Source organism: Crinia signifera, chromosome 9 (genome assembly GCF_055691185.1).
Source record: "Crinia signifera chromosome 9, ASM5569118v1, whole genome shotgun sequence".
Lineage (NCBI taxonomy): Eukaryota > Metazoa > Chordata > Amphibia > Anura > Myobatrachidae > Crinia > Crinia signifera.
Window position 1 is genome coordinate 142376638 of NC_139225.1, and position 17297 is coordinate 142393934.

The following is a 17297-nucleotide window of genomic DNA, read 5'->3' on the forward strand; positions in this document are numbered from 1 at the left end:
GACCCGCATATTGACTGACAGGAAGCCGGCATTTGTGGGTGATAACCTGCCATTTTCTATGTGTGTTCAAATAAATGCAGGCGCGCCCAGTGGTTTTTGAGGAGGGTCTGTGATGTCAGCTATCAATACCGATATTTTTATAACCAAAGAACAATAAGTGAAAAGCGCAGGTTACGTACTTTTTCCGTAACTTGCGTACCTTTTATTCCTAGCTACATGCGAACAAAGCGTAGCGTACCTTTACCGTGTATTGTACACGGATGAATCAATGCAGTAATAGGAGATCCCTTCGCAGTACTTAGTCTCTAATCTGCGAATACACTTTAAGGACAAGGTCCGTAATACACCTTGTCGCTAGATGCGAATAATTAGACGAGACCACGATATAACAAGTGAGGAGATAGATTCTCCGTAAATAGTGTATTTAGTCCCTAGCGGACAAAAGGGGATTACAGAAAGAAGAAAATCCAGGGTAACACGTGATACAATTATCTAACAATAATAAGTACTTTAAAACACTTACAAAGGAACAGAAACAGATACAATTATAATCAGCCACATTACATAAAACGGGAATACAAATGTTACCATTAAGGGATAGCGCAGCGCAGTCCGGTCGGAGCTCGCTATATTCAAGGAGAACTATAGCCCGGGTTGGTGAGGGGATATCAGCAGTGCCAAAGTGAGAGAGAGAGCCAGCTCAGGGATGGCTATCTTATAGGGTCCAGGAAGGGGGGGTCAAAGGCCCTTACGATTGGTCAAGGGTTCAAATGTTCAGTCCTCAGTGATTGGGCAAGGTATTACATCTGGCTTGAAGAAGTGCAGGGGGGGGAGGGTACTTTGGTGTCCTTTTGTTTGCTGGCATCGTCGTCGGGGGTCGTAAACAGCAACAGGAACTGGTTACAACTGCATTCCTTTGTCTCACACAGGACACATGATAAAAGTACATATAAAAGGTATTTTATCCGTAATTATCAGACCATAGGACTTGCGAATATTTGGCTGCGACCGGAATGCTGCGCACGGGACACTGAACATAAAGATACCAAACAAGTACAGAAACAATCGTGTATTTCTAATTAAACTATGTGTAGTGCACTAATCCTTTAATTAACTACTGTATATTTTATTTAGTGTTAGTGGCACATTATTAATTTATGTGTATTAGTATGGCTGCGCTTATGGTCCACTTCGTTACACAGACTCGGGTATTATACTTTATTTGCGCAATTCTGCGAACCAAAATGGCGGCCATACTATCCTAAAATGGCGTGTGTGTAACTCGACTTTAACACAGCGATGACCACTCCCACCCGATCTCCGTCACAGATTAGTGGAAGCCTTCGGCCTACTCACATTTGCTTAGTTAGCAAAAACTGTTCGATGGTTCGGGAATTGTGGATGGCAATCCATTCACAATTCTCTCGAAATTTAGTAACGGGGGTTTTCTCTTTCTTTCTCCTCGCAGTCCACTGAGAATTCTCACATTAGCGGCAAGTCTGAATTAGGCCCTATGGACCTTATTCAGTCTTATTAATTGCAGGTTTGCTAAAATTGCAAACTGAAAATGTTTGCTATCACACATTGGGGGCCGCCCAAGGCACGACAAGGCCGCCCAGCATGAGAAGGACTGACCTGTGCTGCTATCGCACACTGGGGGCCGCCCAAGGCAGGACAAGGCTGCCCAGCATGAGAAGGACCGCCTTGTGCTGCTATCACACATTGGGGGCCGCCCAAGGCACGACAAGGCCGCCCAGCATGAGAAGGACCGCCTGTGCTGCTATCGCACACTGGGGGCTGCCCAAGGCACGACAAGGCTGCCCAGCATGAGAAGGACTGACCTGTGCTGCTATCGCACACTGGGGGCTGCCCAAGGCAGGACAAGGCTGCCCAGCATGAGAAGGACTGACCTGTGCTGCTATTGCACACTGGGGGCCGCCCAAGGCAGGACAAGGCCGCCCAGCATGAGAAGGACTGACCTGTGCTGCTATCGCACACTGGGGGCCGCCCAAGACAGGACAAGGCCGCCCAGCAGGAGAAGGACCGTCCTGTCCTGCTATCACACACACTGGGGGCCGCCCAAGGCAGGACAAGGCCGCCCAGCATGAGAAGGACCGCCCTGTGCTGCTATCGCACACTGGGGGCCGCCCAAGGCAGGACAAGGCTGCCCAGCATAAGAAGGACCGTCCTGTTCTGCTATCACACACACTGGGGGCCGCCCAAGGCAGGGACAAGTCCACCCAGCATAAGAAGGACCATCCTTTCCTGCTATCACACACACTGGGGGCCACGCAAGGCAGGACAAGGCCGCCCAGCATGAGAAGGACCGTCCTGTCCTGCTATCACACACACTGGGGGCCGCCCAAGGCAGGACAAGGCCGCCCAGCATGAGAAGGACCGTCCTGTCCTGCTATCACACACACTGGGGGCCGCCCAAGGCAGGACAAGGCCGCCCAGCATGAGAAGGACCGTCCTGTCCTGCTATCGCACACTGGGGGCTGCCCAAGGCAGGGACAAGGCTGCCCAGCATAAGAAGGACCGTCCTGTCCTGCTATCACACACACTGGGGGCCACGCAAGGCAGGACAAGGCCGCCCAGCATGAGAAGGACCGTCCTGTCCTGCTATCACACACACTGGGGGCCGCCCAAGGCAGGGGACAAGTCCACCCAGCATAAGAAGGACCGTCCTGTTCTGCTATCACACACACTGGGGGCCACGCAAGGCAGGACAAGGCCGCCCAGCATGAGAAGGACCGTCCTGTCCTGCTATCGCACACTGGGGGCCGCCCAAGGCATGACAAGGCCGCTCTGTGCTTAGATTGCAGCGATTATGGTGGACCCCTGCTTGCGCACAGCCACCATCTTTCCATTTGCAGTGGCTCTGGGAATGGTCCACACATGCCTATGTTGTTTGGACCTCTCCCCCAAAACTCTGTTTCGCTAACCTTACCCGCCCTCTCCATCACCCACCGCTGTTCATTTGCCATTATTGGACTTCTGCGTCTGATACCAAACGAGGACTTATGTCACCTATGATGTCACCTTTTAGGCTCTCCCTGAATACAATGACGCTGAATGTGAAGAGTGAGAAGGTCTACACACGGCATGGAGTCCCCATCTCCGTTACTGGCATTGCTCAGGTAAGGCAGGATAGGAGAATGTGGTGTGTGACTCCTAAACTACTGCGCTGAAAGGGCCGATCTGATCGAAAAGGTTAGATACAGTATGTAAAAGTTTCTGTAGTAGGATAGGAAGGTTTGACTTCAGCTAGTGATCATTCTAGCACGCTTCAAAATCCATGCAGTTCCTCTTTCTTGCCTGGGGTGTCGCTGTCTGCTTTGGTGCTCTCTAGTACAGCCTGGCCTGTATTGAGATACAGACCAGACTATGCTAGAACCACCACAGCAGACAGCGACACCCCAGGCAAGAAAGAGGAACTGCATGGATTTTGAAAGGTGCAGGGTGCTAGAATAAACACTACTTCAGCTACTATATGTTGGTTACAGTCATTTTTTAAAATCAACAGTTGCCCAAATGGGTCAGAATTTTTATTGATGCAGCTAGTGAAAAGCCCGTGGCAGTACTTCACCTCATAGAGGTGAGGAGTAGTTAGCCTTTTATATATATATAAACCCTTTATTCTTATTTTTTGGGTGTCTAGAACTTGTGGTTTTCGAAGAGTCGTTCTTTGTACCTTTTGTTCCCTCTCAATGATGGAGAAGATTCCTCCCCTGTTTCCAGGCCTACTCTATAGAGATTGCGCATGTTCTTTGGCTACCTTCATTTTTATTTCATATATAAATGTCAGATATACTTCTGAGAAGTACCGGAAACGGTTTCTTCCAGATTGAGGCGGTTATTCTGGTTGATTCGCTCGCATGCGAATTCACACGCAATGCAGAAGTTAGCTCATTACGCATGCGCAACTGCCGCATTGCGCATGTGCAGGTTTCATAGTCCGTACACGCTCGCACCCTTGTTCACAGAAATACGCTTGCACCCTAAGATTAAGGCATGATGTGGGTGTTTCTTTGGGCGCGACCTCGCAAGAGGGTAAAAATGGGTGGAAACCTGGGCGTATAAAAGGGACCTCAAGTGCTGGGTGGTGGCAAGTGCTGGGTGGTGAGTAAATTAGTAAATGATTTCCAATAAACACAATGACATGAGTGAAATCTTGTCATTAACTAATGGGTTGAGAATGGGTTGACTGCATGAGTATTGTTAGAGTTGCGAATGAAATCACCCACAGAGGCTGTTCGCACACACACACAGTGGATGATCTTGCGGACTTGGCAATGTGCATAGGAGCACGCACCGTTGTGAACACTCACGCTCGCATGTGGTATGGGCGTCCCTTCGCATGACTGCTTGCGTGCGGCTACCATTCGCATGGGTGCGTGCAAACGTGCGTGCCAACGAATCAACCAGAATAAAGTCCCGAATGTTCCGATTATAATTTTTTTTTTTTATATATCACACACATCCACCGCCTAATCTATTTATCACACTCTTGCAGGTAAAAATTCAGGGCCAGAATAAGGAGATGCTGGCGGCTGCTTGCCAGATGTTCCTAGATAAAACGGAAAATGAGGTGGCACACATTGCCCACGAGACCTTGGAGGGTCACCAGCGCGCCATCATGGCCCACATGACGGTGGAGGTAAGGCCGCACGTCTGTTGTTGTCTTCTGACAAGGTTAGGTTTATTTTGGAAGTTTGGGAGTAATTTGGCTGCATAATTATTAATTCATTTTACACAAGTGACATGGACATCCTATTGAGAAGTAATGTTGTCACCACTGTCTGCCTGACCGTCCCCTTTAGAATGTAAGCTCTCACAAGCAAGGCCTTCTCCACTCATGTACTTTTTCTTCTATACGTGCATGCAGGTAGGGGGGAGACGGAGCAGATACAAATGACTGCCTTGCCTCAGGTGACGATTAAATACCAGTTTCAGCCCTGCCTTGTGTTTCTGTATCGGCCCCCATACACCATAACGGGATTGGATCCAAACGTCCAATCTCCATTGGCGGGGGCGACGGATTGTGTGCACAACGTGTGTGCACGATGCACACTCCCGAGGGTCATGAGGTTGGCCCACAGATAAGACATGCTACACGTCTCATCCATTGGCTCTCATTACGGTCGAACAAGTGATTCTAATCACATACAATCACTCGTTTGACCTCTCCACAATCAGGTCTTATGCAGGTCGTCTTGGTGTATGGCCAGCCTATGATGAACTAGTTCCCAGATGACTCCCTGGAATTCCTGATCAGCCTGAACCTCACAGGCATTTAAGTATTGCCCCCAATGTCTTATTTTATAATGTACCTCTTGTAACATTCCATAATAGCTTCTTGTTTGATTCTTCCATAACATCCTCACTTTCTCTTCCCCAGGAGATCTATATGGACCGGCAGAAGTTCTCAGAACAGGTTTTCAAAGTGGCTTCTTCTGACCTTGTGAATATGGGAATCAGTGTTGTGAGCTACACCTTGAAGGACATCCATGATGATCAGGTAAAAAAAAAAAAAAAAAAAAAGCACAGGTGTATTTATTACTCACTGAGACATTTTAAAAGATCTACAGATGGATCAAATTATTTTATTTGTGATTTTGTGTGGAGACCTGGACAACATGGGGTCCTGAACAGAACCTATGGATTTTTAGGGATCTGCAGAAGAAGGATGGAGGTGGGTTTATTGAGTTCTGAGTCCTATTAATCCAGTTGTTGATATCTTTTGACTTCTAGGGTTACCTGCTCTCTCTGGGTAAAGCCAGGACCGCACAGGTACAGAAGGATGCAAGGATTGGTGAGGCCATGGCCAAGAGAGATGCCGGGATTAAGGTGAATGAAACATGGACTTGTTACTGTTGTAAGGAGAAGTCAGTACTATTAGCAACGGTAGTAGCCACCTGGAATGAATCATACAAAAGAGAGTATCATGTTGCTTGTGCATGCAATGTTATTATTAGATCTGGCTGGGTGGAAATTGGAGAAGAGAGGAATTATACAAATGGAGGCCAGTTTGAAGGCCATAAAGGTAATATGACCATAGCAGATCCGAGACGTGTATCGAAATTGTCGCAAATCCATGAAATTTCAGTTGGCAACTATGGGTGTTAACTATAGGAGATGGCTCGCAAGTGGTCTAAAGACGCAGTTGTACTGACACTAAAGGCTGTGTCCGGATGGAGATTCTGCACCACCATAGAGTTCACCATTTTGTTAGGACAACCATTGTGGCATTAGCACAAAGATGCAGTAGCAGCTGCGGCAAAAGATGCCATGTCTACTTTAATAGCAGCCACGTCTGTTTCAAGTCCGATATTGTCTCATTGGACTGATTAGATAAAATGCGGTTTTGCAATAATCTACATCCGCTCTTAAAGCAGGAGTGCCTATTGTTGGTGTAAATGGTAACACATTGCCATGTTGCAGGAGGCAGAGGCCCTACAGTTGAAAGTGTCCGCTCAGTTCATCAATGAGGTGGAAATAGCGCAAGCTCAGAGAGACTTTGAACTGAAGAAGGCCATGTATGATCTGGAGGTGAACACCAAGAAGGCTGTGAGCGACCTGGCCTATCAATTACAGGTACAGCCATCACTACCCATCGCTAATCCCCACAGCAGATGGCAGTCGGTTGACCTACAGCTTCCTGATTTTTAGGTAGCCAAGACAAAGCAAAAGATTGAAGAGCAGAAGGTCCAAGTTGAGGTGGTGGAGAGAGCGCAACAGGTCATGTTGCAGGAGCAAGAAATTAGTCGAAGAGAGAAGGAACTGGAGGCCAGAATCAAGAAGCCGGCAGATGCAGAACGCTACAGGCTGGAGAAAATTGCTGAGGCGGAGAGGTTTGCTATGTTGTCCTTATTGTATCCCTTTCTTTTTTATGCAATCTGTTTATTAAGAAAATAAATAGATCACTATTACATATAGATAAAGTATAAACAGGACAAACAAAACAAGTAGCAAGTATAAGACATGAATATAGAAGACATAAGGTACTGGAGAACACGATGGACAGCAATAATCATACTACACTAACTGTAGCCATCGAAGGCAAGAAATACACAAATACAGTGTAAGATAATGATAGAAAGGGAGGGGTACAAAGCAATAGAGGGTGTAATAGAAGTATGGAGGGATAGCATACATGCGTGAAATCAGTAGGGATGCACTGAAGGAGTTGAAAGGGATCGCTGTGGGGGTATAGAGCTAACTCCAAAGTGGGAGGTATGTAATGGATTTATAATACTCAGATTCCTTAAATCTCATCCAGTCATACCATATTGCTTTAACATCAGAGTTTTTAAACAAATGACGTGGTCAGGTCCTCCATCATCATGTATAGATCGATCCTCTTAAACAATTGAGAGCTGTAGGGAGGAGATGTGGATCTCCAAAGCCAGGGGATGACCACTTTGGGTTCATAAGGTGTCATTTGGGTAAGAAGATAATAAATGGTCTTAATTAGAGATTAAACCAGAAGGAATGTGAGGGAAAGTCAAGAAAGCATTTAAGATCCATAAATTAATCTGTTGGGTGTGTAGGGGGTACATCTTTGGGAGACCAAGGTGAGAGATGTATTGGAGAATCCCAGGGGGGAGAGTCGGTGTTGGACACTGTGGGTGTGACTGAAGAAAACTGAAAGAGATGCTTGAGTTACTTTCAACATTGCAGCACAGGGTCATTTGTGGAATTTTGAGCCTAGGAATCTGGAGCGACCATGGCAATTTATGGGAAGAGACACTAGCCGATTGTTCCTCAGCAATGGGCCATTGTTTAAGAGAAGGACACCTCTGTCCAGTACTTTTGAATAGCAAAAGGTTCATAGAGGGTACCGTTGACACCCTAACTATGGGAGAACTATAAAACAAGATACTCCTGTGGAAGAGATGAGGATCCAGGCCCATGTTCTCAAGGACACCAAATATGAAATGTTAATCGACTTGATCAAAAGCTTTCTCCACATCTGTAGACAACAGAACTACCCAGGAGATCCCGGCCTTTACATGGTGGAAAATCATTTTGGTTGTGTTGTTTTTGGTCCCTTTTCTGAAAACAAATACCACCTGATCCTGATGGAACAGGAATGGAAAAAGGGTGCTTAAATGATTAGCGAGCAGTTTTGCCATAAGTTTCAAGACCAGGGTTAAAAGCGACCTGGTCTGTTGGTCTATAGCTCAAGCAGTAGGTCAGGTCCTAGCCCTCCTCAGGAATTACAGAAATGTGAGCCTCAAGTGACTGAGGAGAAAAAGTGTCTGTAGTCATTAACACATTTTTAAGAGGCATAAAGGAGATATGAAAGGTCATGTAAGAACTGGGAACCCAGCATGACCTGGCTTCTTCCCGCTAGGGTGCAGAAGAGCCAGCCATCTCTCTGTGATAGTAGAAAGACACCTCTATGGGGTACATTTACTAAGATGGGCGTTCTATTAAAGATGGGCTGTTGCTATAGGCAACCAATAAGATTATATCTATCATCTTCTAGAACAGGGGTGGCCAAACCGGTCCTCAAGATCTACCAACGGTCCACGTTTTCCGGGTTACCTAGCAGGTGCACAGCTGTAGTCATTACTAACTGTCACATTTTAAAACCTGCTGCATTCATTCCTACTATAGATCCACAGGTTGCCTGGGAAACATGCACCGTTGGTAGATCTTGAGGACAGGTTTGGCCACCCCTGTTCTAGAAGGTGCTAAATAAATAAAAATAATCTGATTGGTTGCTATGGGCAACATCCCATCTTCAATAGAACTCCCATTTCAGTAATTTTACCCCTAGGTACAGCCACTTTGGTGAGCCGTGGGTAGCCCATTGTTTTTAAAGTAACTTGTAGTCTTGTCCTGAAAAGAGGCCACATCTGAAGGGGAAGGGTTTCGCCCCGGCTATATAGGTTTGCTGGGGGTTTGGTTCAAAAAAGAGGGCGTAAAGCCCCATTGATGGTGGGTCTCACAGGCAGCCAGATTGCAGAAAGGTCCCCAAGATGGCGCTGGCGAGGAGAAAGGCACTCTAATTTTCTAATCACCCATACATCTACTTTGTGCTACTTATGTCTTAAGGTGGCCATACACACGCAGATTTATCTGCAGATCTGTCTGGTTGGAACAAAAACATGGTTATGGATGAGAGCACATGGCAGTTGACCATTTGCTTGGAAATGCTGGAAAACTGACATGTTTTTGTTCCAACCAGCCTGATCTGAAGATAAATCTTACTAGTGTATGGGCACCTTAACTCCTCTTATCCGTTCTCACCTTCCGCCACCTAATCTGCTTTCTGTCCTGCAGAATGAAGCTCATCACTGCAGCTGAGGCAGAAGCAGAGTCCATCAGGGTAAGTATCTGTGTATCTTGCTCTTCTGCAATAAAATGGCCACATTAGAGTGCCAGCAGCAAATAATGAGGTCATCCAGATGCATTCTGGGTGTAGTTACACCTGTATTCTCTTTCTCTCTCTCCTCAGGTTAGGGGAGAAGCCGAGGCCTACGCAATTGAAGTCCGAGCTCGTGCTGATGCCGAGCAGATGTATAAAAAGGCCGAGGCCTTCGAGCACTACCAGGAAGCCGCAGTAGTGGACATGTTGCTGCAGAAGCTGCCTGAGGTAACTCCCAGACAGACTAGAAGAACCGGTCTTTGTTTGGTGTTTGTTTTTTCCTCCATCATTATTTCTTTCCTCTTCTAATTTTAGTTACATGAGCACAACTGGCATTCTAGGTAAAAGGTGGGATGTACCAGAATGAGTGTTCCCGGGGTCTCCAGACCCTTTTTATATATTACAGTATGTGTGGTAGGATGGGCTTACTACACAACCACATCGGCACATTCCACAATGCTGTGTGTGTCTCTTGCACACCAATGTGGTGTTTCACTTTTAAGAGGGGCATTTTTGCGGCTTGACTAGCCATTGCAACATCTTGGGCAATGAGCCTTATTCTAGTTCACTCTTTCTGACAAAATCCTTCTCAGATGGACAAAACCATGTGCACTGCAGGTGGGGCAGATGTAACATGTGCAGAGAGAATTAGATTTGGGTGGGGTTTTACTTCAAAGTGAGATCTATATTGCAGTGTAGAAATAAAGCAGCCAGTATTTACCCTGCACAGAAACAAAATAACTCACCCAAATCTAATTCTCTCTGCACATGTTACATCTGCCCCCCCCCTGCAGTGCACATGGTTTTGTCCATCTAAGAAGGATTTTGTCAGAAAGAGTGAACTAGAATAAGGCCCAATGTTTGGCTGCTGCAACACCTCTTTGCTGGTTTGTCAGACATCATCCTTCCTGACCGCTTACTGAAGCTCAGGACCGCTGGGTAACTGGCCGGGCATGAATGCGGGCTGTGATGGGCAGAGGATTTGTAAACAATGGCCCTCATTCACTATGGATCGCATCTGTGATCTGCAGGTGGGGGAACTGCGCACTTGCAGGACCTGGTGGGTCTTGCGATCACATAGCAAAACTATGATGACCTCTGACTGATTGACAGGCAGTTAATAGGGTTGTGTCGTCCCTGTTTTCTGGGAGTGGCCATGCCAAGGACTGCATAGTGACGCGCAGTTTCCTTGGCCTCGCGAGCCTAGGTTAGACTTACTTAGGCCGCTGTTGCAGATTGGACACCACGACTGATGGTTGCGATGTTCATCTTAAACTGGGATCTCATTGCATTTTGATGTGATTGCAAATGCAGGCAGGGGGTGGTATGCCAGCAGGGGGTGGTATGCCAGCAGGGGATGGTATACATGCAGGGGATAGTATACATGCAGGGGGTGGTGTGAAAGGCAGGACGTGGTATGTAGGAAGGAGGTGGTATGCAGGCAGGGAGTGGTATGTAGGCAGGAGGTGGTATGTAGGAAGGAGGTGGTATGCAGGCAGCGAGTGGTATGCAGGCAGCGGGTGGTATGTCGGCAGCGGGTGGTATGTCGGCAGCGGGTAGTATGCCGGCAGGTGGTGGTATGCAGGCAGGGGGTTATATTCAAGCAGGTGGTGGTGTGCAGGCAGGAAGATTGTGGTGTGCAGACAGGTGGTGGTGTGCAGGCAGGGGTAAGTGTGCAGGCAGGGGGTGGTGTGCAGGCAGGGTTTGGTATAGGGGGAAGTATTTACCTCCTCCAGTATTTACCTCCTCCTTTATTTGCATTGCTTAACAATCGCATATGCTAAGCTTCTGCAAGCAGCTTATCATATGCGATCCTTACTGAATTTTACCATTATGCAAAGAAATTGCAAACAATGGGGCCAATTCAGCATATATCGTTAATCAGCGAATTCGCAAATCGAGTGATTTTTAAATGACTGCACTTGTTCCATACACATCACGCATGTATGAGGGGAAATAGAGTAAAATGCGTATGGATTGTATATGGTGTTTGGGGGTGGTAACCGACTATTTTCTGGGTGTGTCGGCAGGCCTGCCCTGGTGTTTTAAGGGAGGGTCTGGGACGTCAGCACTGGCCTCAATCAGCTTGTCTTAATCGCAGGCATTGGTGTAACTAGGGCTCCGCAGCCCATGCGGTGGCAGGGGGGAGCAGGCTCCATAGGGGCGCAGGGTCCCGGCTGTAACCTGCGGGAGCCGAAGGACGGATACAGGGGGAGGCGAGGTGGTACCTGGGCAGCATGAAGCGCCCAGGGGCTGTGGGTGCAGCAGCAAAGCGGGCAGTCCGCAGTGTCCAGGAAGCGCTGAGTGAGGAGACACTGCGGACAGCGGCGGCAGAATTTGAAAATTCAAAAGATAGGCCTCACTGCATATGGATTTGTGAGTGGATAGTGATCTGTAATAGTTTTGCTATTAATGTGCAGATTTGCACTGGGTGTTTTCTCTTCTATCTGGGCGGCGGCTAACTACTTCAAGTCATGCGCAATTTTGCAGATTAGCGATCCAAGCTGAATTAGTCCCGATATGCAAAAGACAAAAGACGGAGTGTCATACAAAGCTTGTGCTACAAGGAGCAGTAAAAGACAGAAAAAGCCATTGCAGTAGAAATAAGCACTAATAATCAAAACTGCAAATACAACAATTAAAGAAGCGAATTCACAAAGTCTGCAGTGAATAAAGTTTTATTTGGCACAAACATGAAAAAAAGGCAAGCTAGCACGCGCGGGCCATCCTGAGAGGGGGAGGGAAAATAACATAGTAAATCAGTATTACGAGAATATCGTATTGTCTTGGAGAAGTATCAAAGCTACAAAGCAAGTGTGCCACCAGAGCTAGAGATGTCAACGCTAATTATCAGCCACCAGCACCATGACAACCGTGATTCACTGGTCTCCTGCTTTTATGTTTTTACCTGTGTGGGCCAGTGTGATTGCTTTTTTTCATATGTGGACCAAGGGGTTTGTTTTTGTCCTGTAGGGTCCAATGTGATTTTTCCTGGGGGGGTTTGATGGTGTACCCTGGTATTTTTTAAATCTTGTTTGGTGTGCCGGGAAAAGTAGTCTTCTCCACAGTCTCCCCATGCACAGCTACACGGTGGTGCTACAGCCCTACTGTAATGAATAAACTGATGGTTGTACACCGGCTGCTGTTCCTATGGTGACTCTCCATTCTCTGTTCCAGGTTGCAGGGAAGATCAGCAAGCCTTTAACACTAACTAAAAAGATAAAAATGGTGTCCAGTGGTGGGAGCGAGGTTGGAGCCGCCAAGATGACCGGAGAAATTCTGGATATCCTCACCCGTCTTCCAGACACGCTGGAGAAGCTGACGGGCATTAACATCAGCCAGGTCAGTTGTTGCGCATATTGTTAGAGTAACAATAACACAATGTATGAAACCTCTCCCATATTCAGGCACCCTTCTACCAAAATGTCTGGAATCGCTTTAGTCCCTCTTCATGCACCCCCTTATTAAATCAGTGTCAGAAATACAAAGCGGAACCAACCTTCTTACATTAGCTAGCTTCCCCAGACTCCTTTAACCATTGCAGACCTTACCCATTGTTCCGACACAACATAATAATTAGCTTCTTTACTTAGAATCAATCCAGAGAATCCCCTCCTTTTGTCATCCTGGACCACATGCAAAGCAGTTTTAAACTTCAGTTTGTCATACCCATTTTGCTTCTGGGATACAGAGGGCATTACTTTCCTCCATACAGTGCATTAGTCAGCGTTGATAGTCGTCAACCTCTATGGGCAAGTGACATTCGGAAATCTTTCACCTTCCCCCTACACACACCTGTTCCGCTCATCATGCGGCCCATTAAATCCTTACTGCCACTGGTACATTTTCTCAGTCGGATTGGTTCAACCCCCTCTCCACCTACTTCTGGTAAGGCTCTGTCCATACACTACAATGGCCTCAGCATTGTGCTGAGCGATGTGACCCTCAAAACTGGACTTTCCCTTGATCAAAGACGCTCCTGCTCTATACTCACTGTCAACTGTTACTGAGAGATGTTCCTGAACTATTTCCATGGGCCGGTGTTGGCCACACGTTATGCCGACCAAACTTGAACTTTTTTAAAGGGGCAATCACTAACAAGGAAAAACAATGCCTAGTAAATGATGCCACTTTAAAAAAAACTCTGCCTTCGGCTGGCGTCAAGCACAGCCGCTGGACTCACACCGTGTTACATCCAGGGCTGGATCTACGTATTTCCTCCTTAGTTCCTTATTGTAGAGTGATGGGATCTAGTTCTTGTCCAAAATTAATTGTCAATTACAACACTAGGCCTCCATGCATTTACATAAGTATGCCCCCTTATCCCTGGAGTGGGAGATATCGGGGATTTTGTTACTGTTTGTAAAAGCTTTGTAGATTATCTGCCCCTTGAACTGCACAAAGAAATACACCTCCGCTTTAAGCCTATGAAACCCGAATATTGCTAAATAACTCGCCAATCCCATCATATGCCCTCTACTCCTCTTCTTGGACCCCTAGATGACCCACCAATCCTGCAGCGAGTGCCCCCTTGGTCATCTGACCCCTTTAGTGGTCCCATATACACAGTGGCAACTCCAGAGGAGTGGCTGCCGCACAGTTCAAATAAGGGAGCCACACCCACTGCCACCAACTGCCATTCCAAACTGACTTACTGGCAGTGGGTGTGTCTCCCTTATTTGAATTTTGAACTGTGCTGAAGCCCCTCCTCTGAAGCCACTACTGCATGTACATCCGTTATTTATCTTTCTGTTCAGCCTATACAGCATCCTCTTATGTGTACGTTATTTTCTTGCTCTGTACACAATGTTTACTTTCTTCGCTATGTCTGTATCTTCATTCTCATAGAAAAGTATATTCTTTAAAAATAATAACACTGTGTATTAAAAATGTTTAAGCTGTTTCCTATGGAAACATACCCAATTGTATCCTATTGTTGACCAGGGACAAATTTAGGGGTCAGGCACAAGATTACCCCTAGGCATGTGCCTCAAATGATGAGATTTTAAAACTTTTGATTTTTTTTTTTTGCATACTCTTACAACGTTTGTATAATCTCAATATACGAGGTAACAAATAGGTAAAGAAATAAAGTAAAAGCTGAAGGCCCAAGAAGTACCATCTTATACCCCTTTTAAAAAAGGTAAAAGGTTCCCTCTTTATTAAAATGGGAGCAGGACTTGGCCGAAACAATTAGTGAAGAAGAGTGGCACCAAATATTCCAAATTTGTTTCAAAGTATCTAAATGTATTTCTCATACCAAACAATATTATAAATTACTCCACCGTTTATATATGACTCCAGTATTGCTGCATAAATTCAGCCCAGCTAACTCTAATCTTTGTTGGCGGGGTTGTGGATATGTGGGCTCTCTATTCCACATATTCTGGGAATGCCCATATGTATCCAGTTCCTGGACAGCAGTGTTTCTACAAATTTCAACCGTTTTAAAAATCCCTATTTCCCCGACTCCAAAATTGGCTATTTTTCACCTATTTAACAGCCTATCTAGTAATGAAAGATATATAGTAGGCCACATTTTGATCGCATCTAAAACTTTGATCGCACAGTATTGGCGTTCCATCCGAATCCCAACCATCCCCCAAATCGAACAAGCTGTCCAAAGCCACTGCGAATATGAAACCGCCGGGGTGCGCTACTCTCCCTCGACCTCCAACCCATTAATCAAGTGGTTTGGGTGGTCTGAGTACTGGACCACTAGAACATAACTCATACACAAAGGTTACGGCAATGGCCACTGTTTAAGTGTCGTCGGAGTGCCTTCTGATTGGCCCTTACAGTAATGTTGAACTATAAATGTATATATACATATGCACGTGAAGGTATCAATGTGTGCCCTTCCTTTCCTTTATTTGTCCCCCCCTAATTTTTTTTTTTATTATTATTATTTCTGTACCCTTTTATTTGTTCAATAATGTAATGTTAAAAAAAACAATAAAAACCATGTCCCTTTACACAGGTCTTCTACCCAGGTCCTGACCAGGGTAGAACACGGGCAGGACCTGCGTAGAGGGCAGTGTAAATGGGTACGCCGGGTCATCCGACTCGGCTTCCGTTTACAGCATTGTGGGAAGCATAACCTCCAGACCGCAGCGTCCGCAGACTGGACAGGTGGACGCACACAGCCTCCGCTGCTGTCTGCAGACAGCGGCGGAGGCAGAGAGGAGGTGAATGGATGCCTGTGTGCAGCATCCATTCACCTTGCGGGGGGGGGGAACATGGGGGCTGGGGGCAGCCCAGCAGCTTACCTTGGTGCTGGGCTTGCGCGACGATCGTGGGTCCCGGCGCTTGGAGATGATGTTATCACCAAGTGCCGCCCCTGTTTACACTGCGGGTAGGCACCGCAGTGTAAACGGTTCAAATCCCGGATCTGACTTGGCTTAGATCCGTGTTCCAAATGCCGGGTCGGATCCGGGTATTGGGTGTAAAAGGGGTATTAGTAATAAAATATATACAGTCGATGGTATCTAAATGAGCCAAATATGGCTAGTTGGGGTCTTTTTTTCTGACCCAATGTTTTTCTAATTTATATCGTATCTTTATATTTTATTACTAACCTGATTCTTCTTTTGCCTTCAGCTTTTTCTCCATTTACCTATTTGATACCTTGTATATTAACCCTTTGAGTGTCAAGTGAATTTGTCAAAATAGGTGTGAAAATTGGCAACCAAACATTTTTATTCATCATGATGACCTATAATGGTTACATTATATAGGAAATATAATCTTTTTGAAACATTTTTTATTTGAATTTATATAACAAATGTGAGCGGCGCTGGCATTTAGCAGATCTTTTGAACATCGCTCACAGAGATGTTGGCACTCAAAGGGTTAAAAGTATCTTACTATGCATCTGCAGGACAAGTTTTCTAGCAATGTTGTAAAAATGTGTTTCTATGTATTTGCAGGACATGTTTTCTTATCACTTCAGGCTCCTATCTTACTGGATTTTATTGCAAAATATATTGAGGTTATATTAATGTTGTAAACTAGGTATTGTCTAATTACCTTAGGCTTCAGTTATTGTATCTTTTATTCATTTATTGCATTTTAGCATGGTGTCTGTGGGTGTTGGTCTGTATTTTTTTTAATTCTCCATAAAACAGTCACAGATACCTTTGTGTCCTCTCAGAACCTAACTGGGGGTCCATATACTAGCGGCAGGACTCCCCGGATTTGTTTTAAAAGGCAGATGCACACTGTATAGTAATAAACACTGCTAATCAGAAGAATAATCAGAAGAATAATTATAATAAAAACTGCATTGCAACACAGAGAAGAAGCATAACAGCATAAATTTTGGCCAAAATAGGCCCACCAACCAGCCCATGATCAGGTGACCTCACCAGCTGGGTCCCTAACATTAAGGTTCAGGGACATTGGGGCAGATGTATTAAGCCTGGAGAAAAGATAAAGTGAAAGGAGATAATGCACCAGCCAATCATCTGTGTTTGAAAATGACAGTTGGGTATTGATTGGCTGGTGCATTATCTTCTTCCACTTTATCTCCACTTTATCTCTTCTCCAGGCTTAATACATCTGCCCCACTATGTTTAGATCGCTGGGTGGTCCCGTCCTGCATGTGTGATGGCGAATGACTATGATAAGGGGGTTGACACTGCTGCTATGGAAACAAGTGTACAATATTACCAAATAGAACAACAGCTACACACAAGTGACTGTCACCTTACAGCTATATATAATAGCAACAGACAGCACAATGCATATATATAAATACGCTTAGGTAAAACAAAACACAGTTAATTATTTTCAGAGGGATGTGACCACGCCCCCCTAGAGGCAACACCCCATCTGGTACCAATGTCCGGAATATGTGGCACTCCTCCCGATATTGATCTCTGCAGTTACCACCATCAGAAGTTAGTGGTAGCACGTT

The 17297-nt window shown here is 45.8% G+C and overlaps 1 protein-coding gene across 2 annotated transcripts in view; it reads left to right on the forward strand.

Moving 5' to 3' along the window:
- The window catches only part of LOC146036170 (flotillin-1-like), a 39621-nt gene that overhangs the window by 19494 nt on the left and 2830 nt on the right, over positions 1–17297 (forward strand). For both annotated transcript variants that reach the window (XM_083160022.1, XM_083160023.1), the window contains exons 4-12: positions 3050–3140; positions 4517–4660; positions 5402–5521; positions 5755–5850; positions 6445–6597; positions 6673–6854; positions 9295–9340; positions 9470–9607; positions 12557–12721. In XM_083160022.1, the coding sequence (XP_083016148.1) occupies positions 3050–3140; positions 4517–4660; positions 5402–5521; positions 5755–5850; positions 6445–6597; positions 6673–6854; positions 9295–9340; positions 9470–9607; positions 12557–12721 (1135 nt within the window). The remainder of the gene's footprint in view (positions 1–3049; positions 3141–4516; positions 4661–5401; positions 5522–5754; positions 5851–6444; positions 6598–6672; positions 6855–9294; positions 9341–9469; positions 9608–12556; positions 12722–17297) is intronic.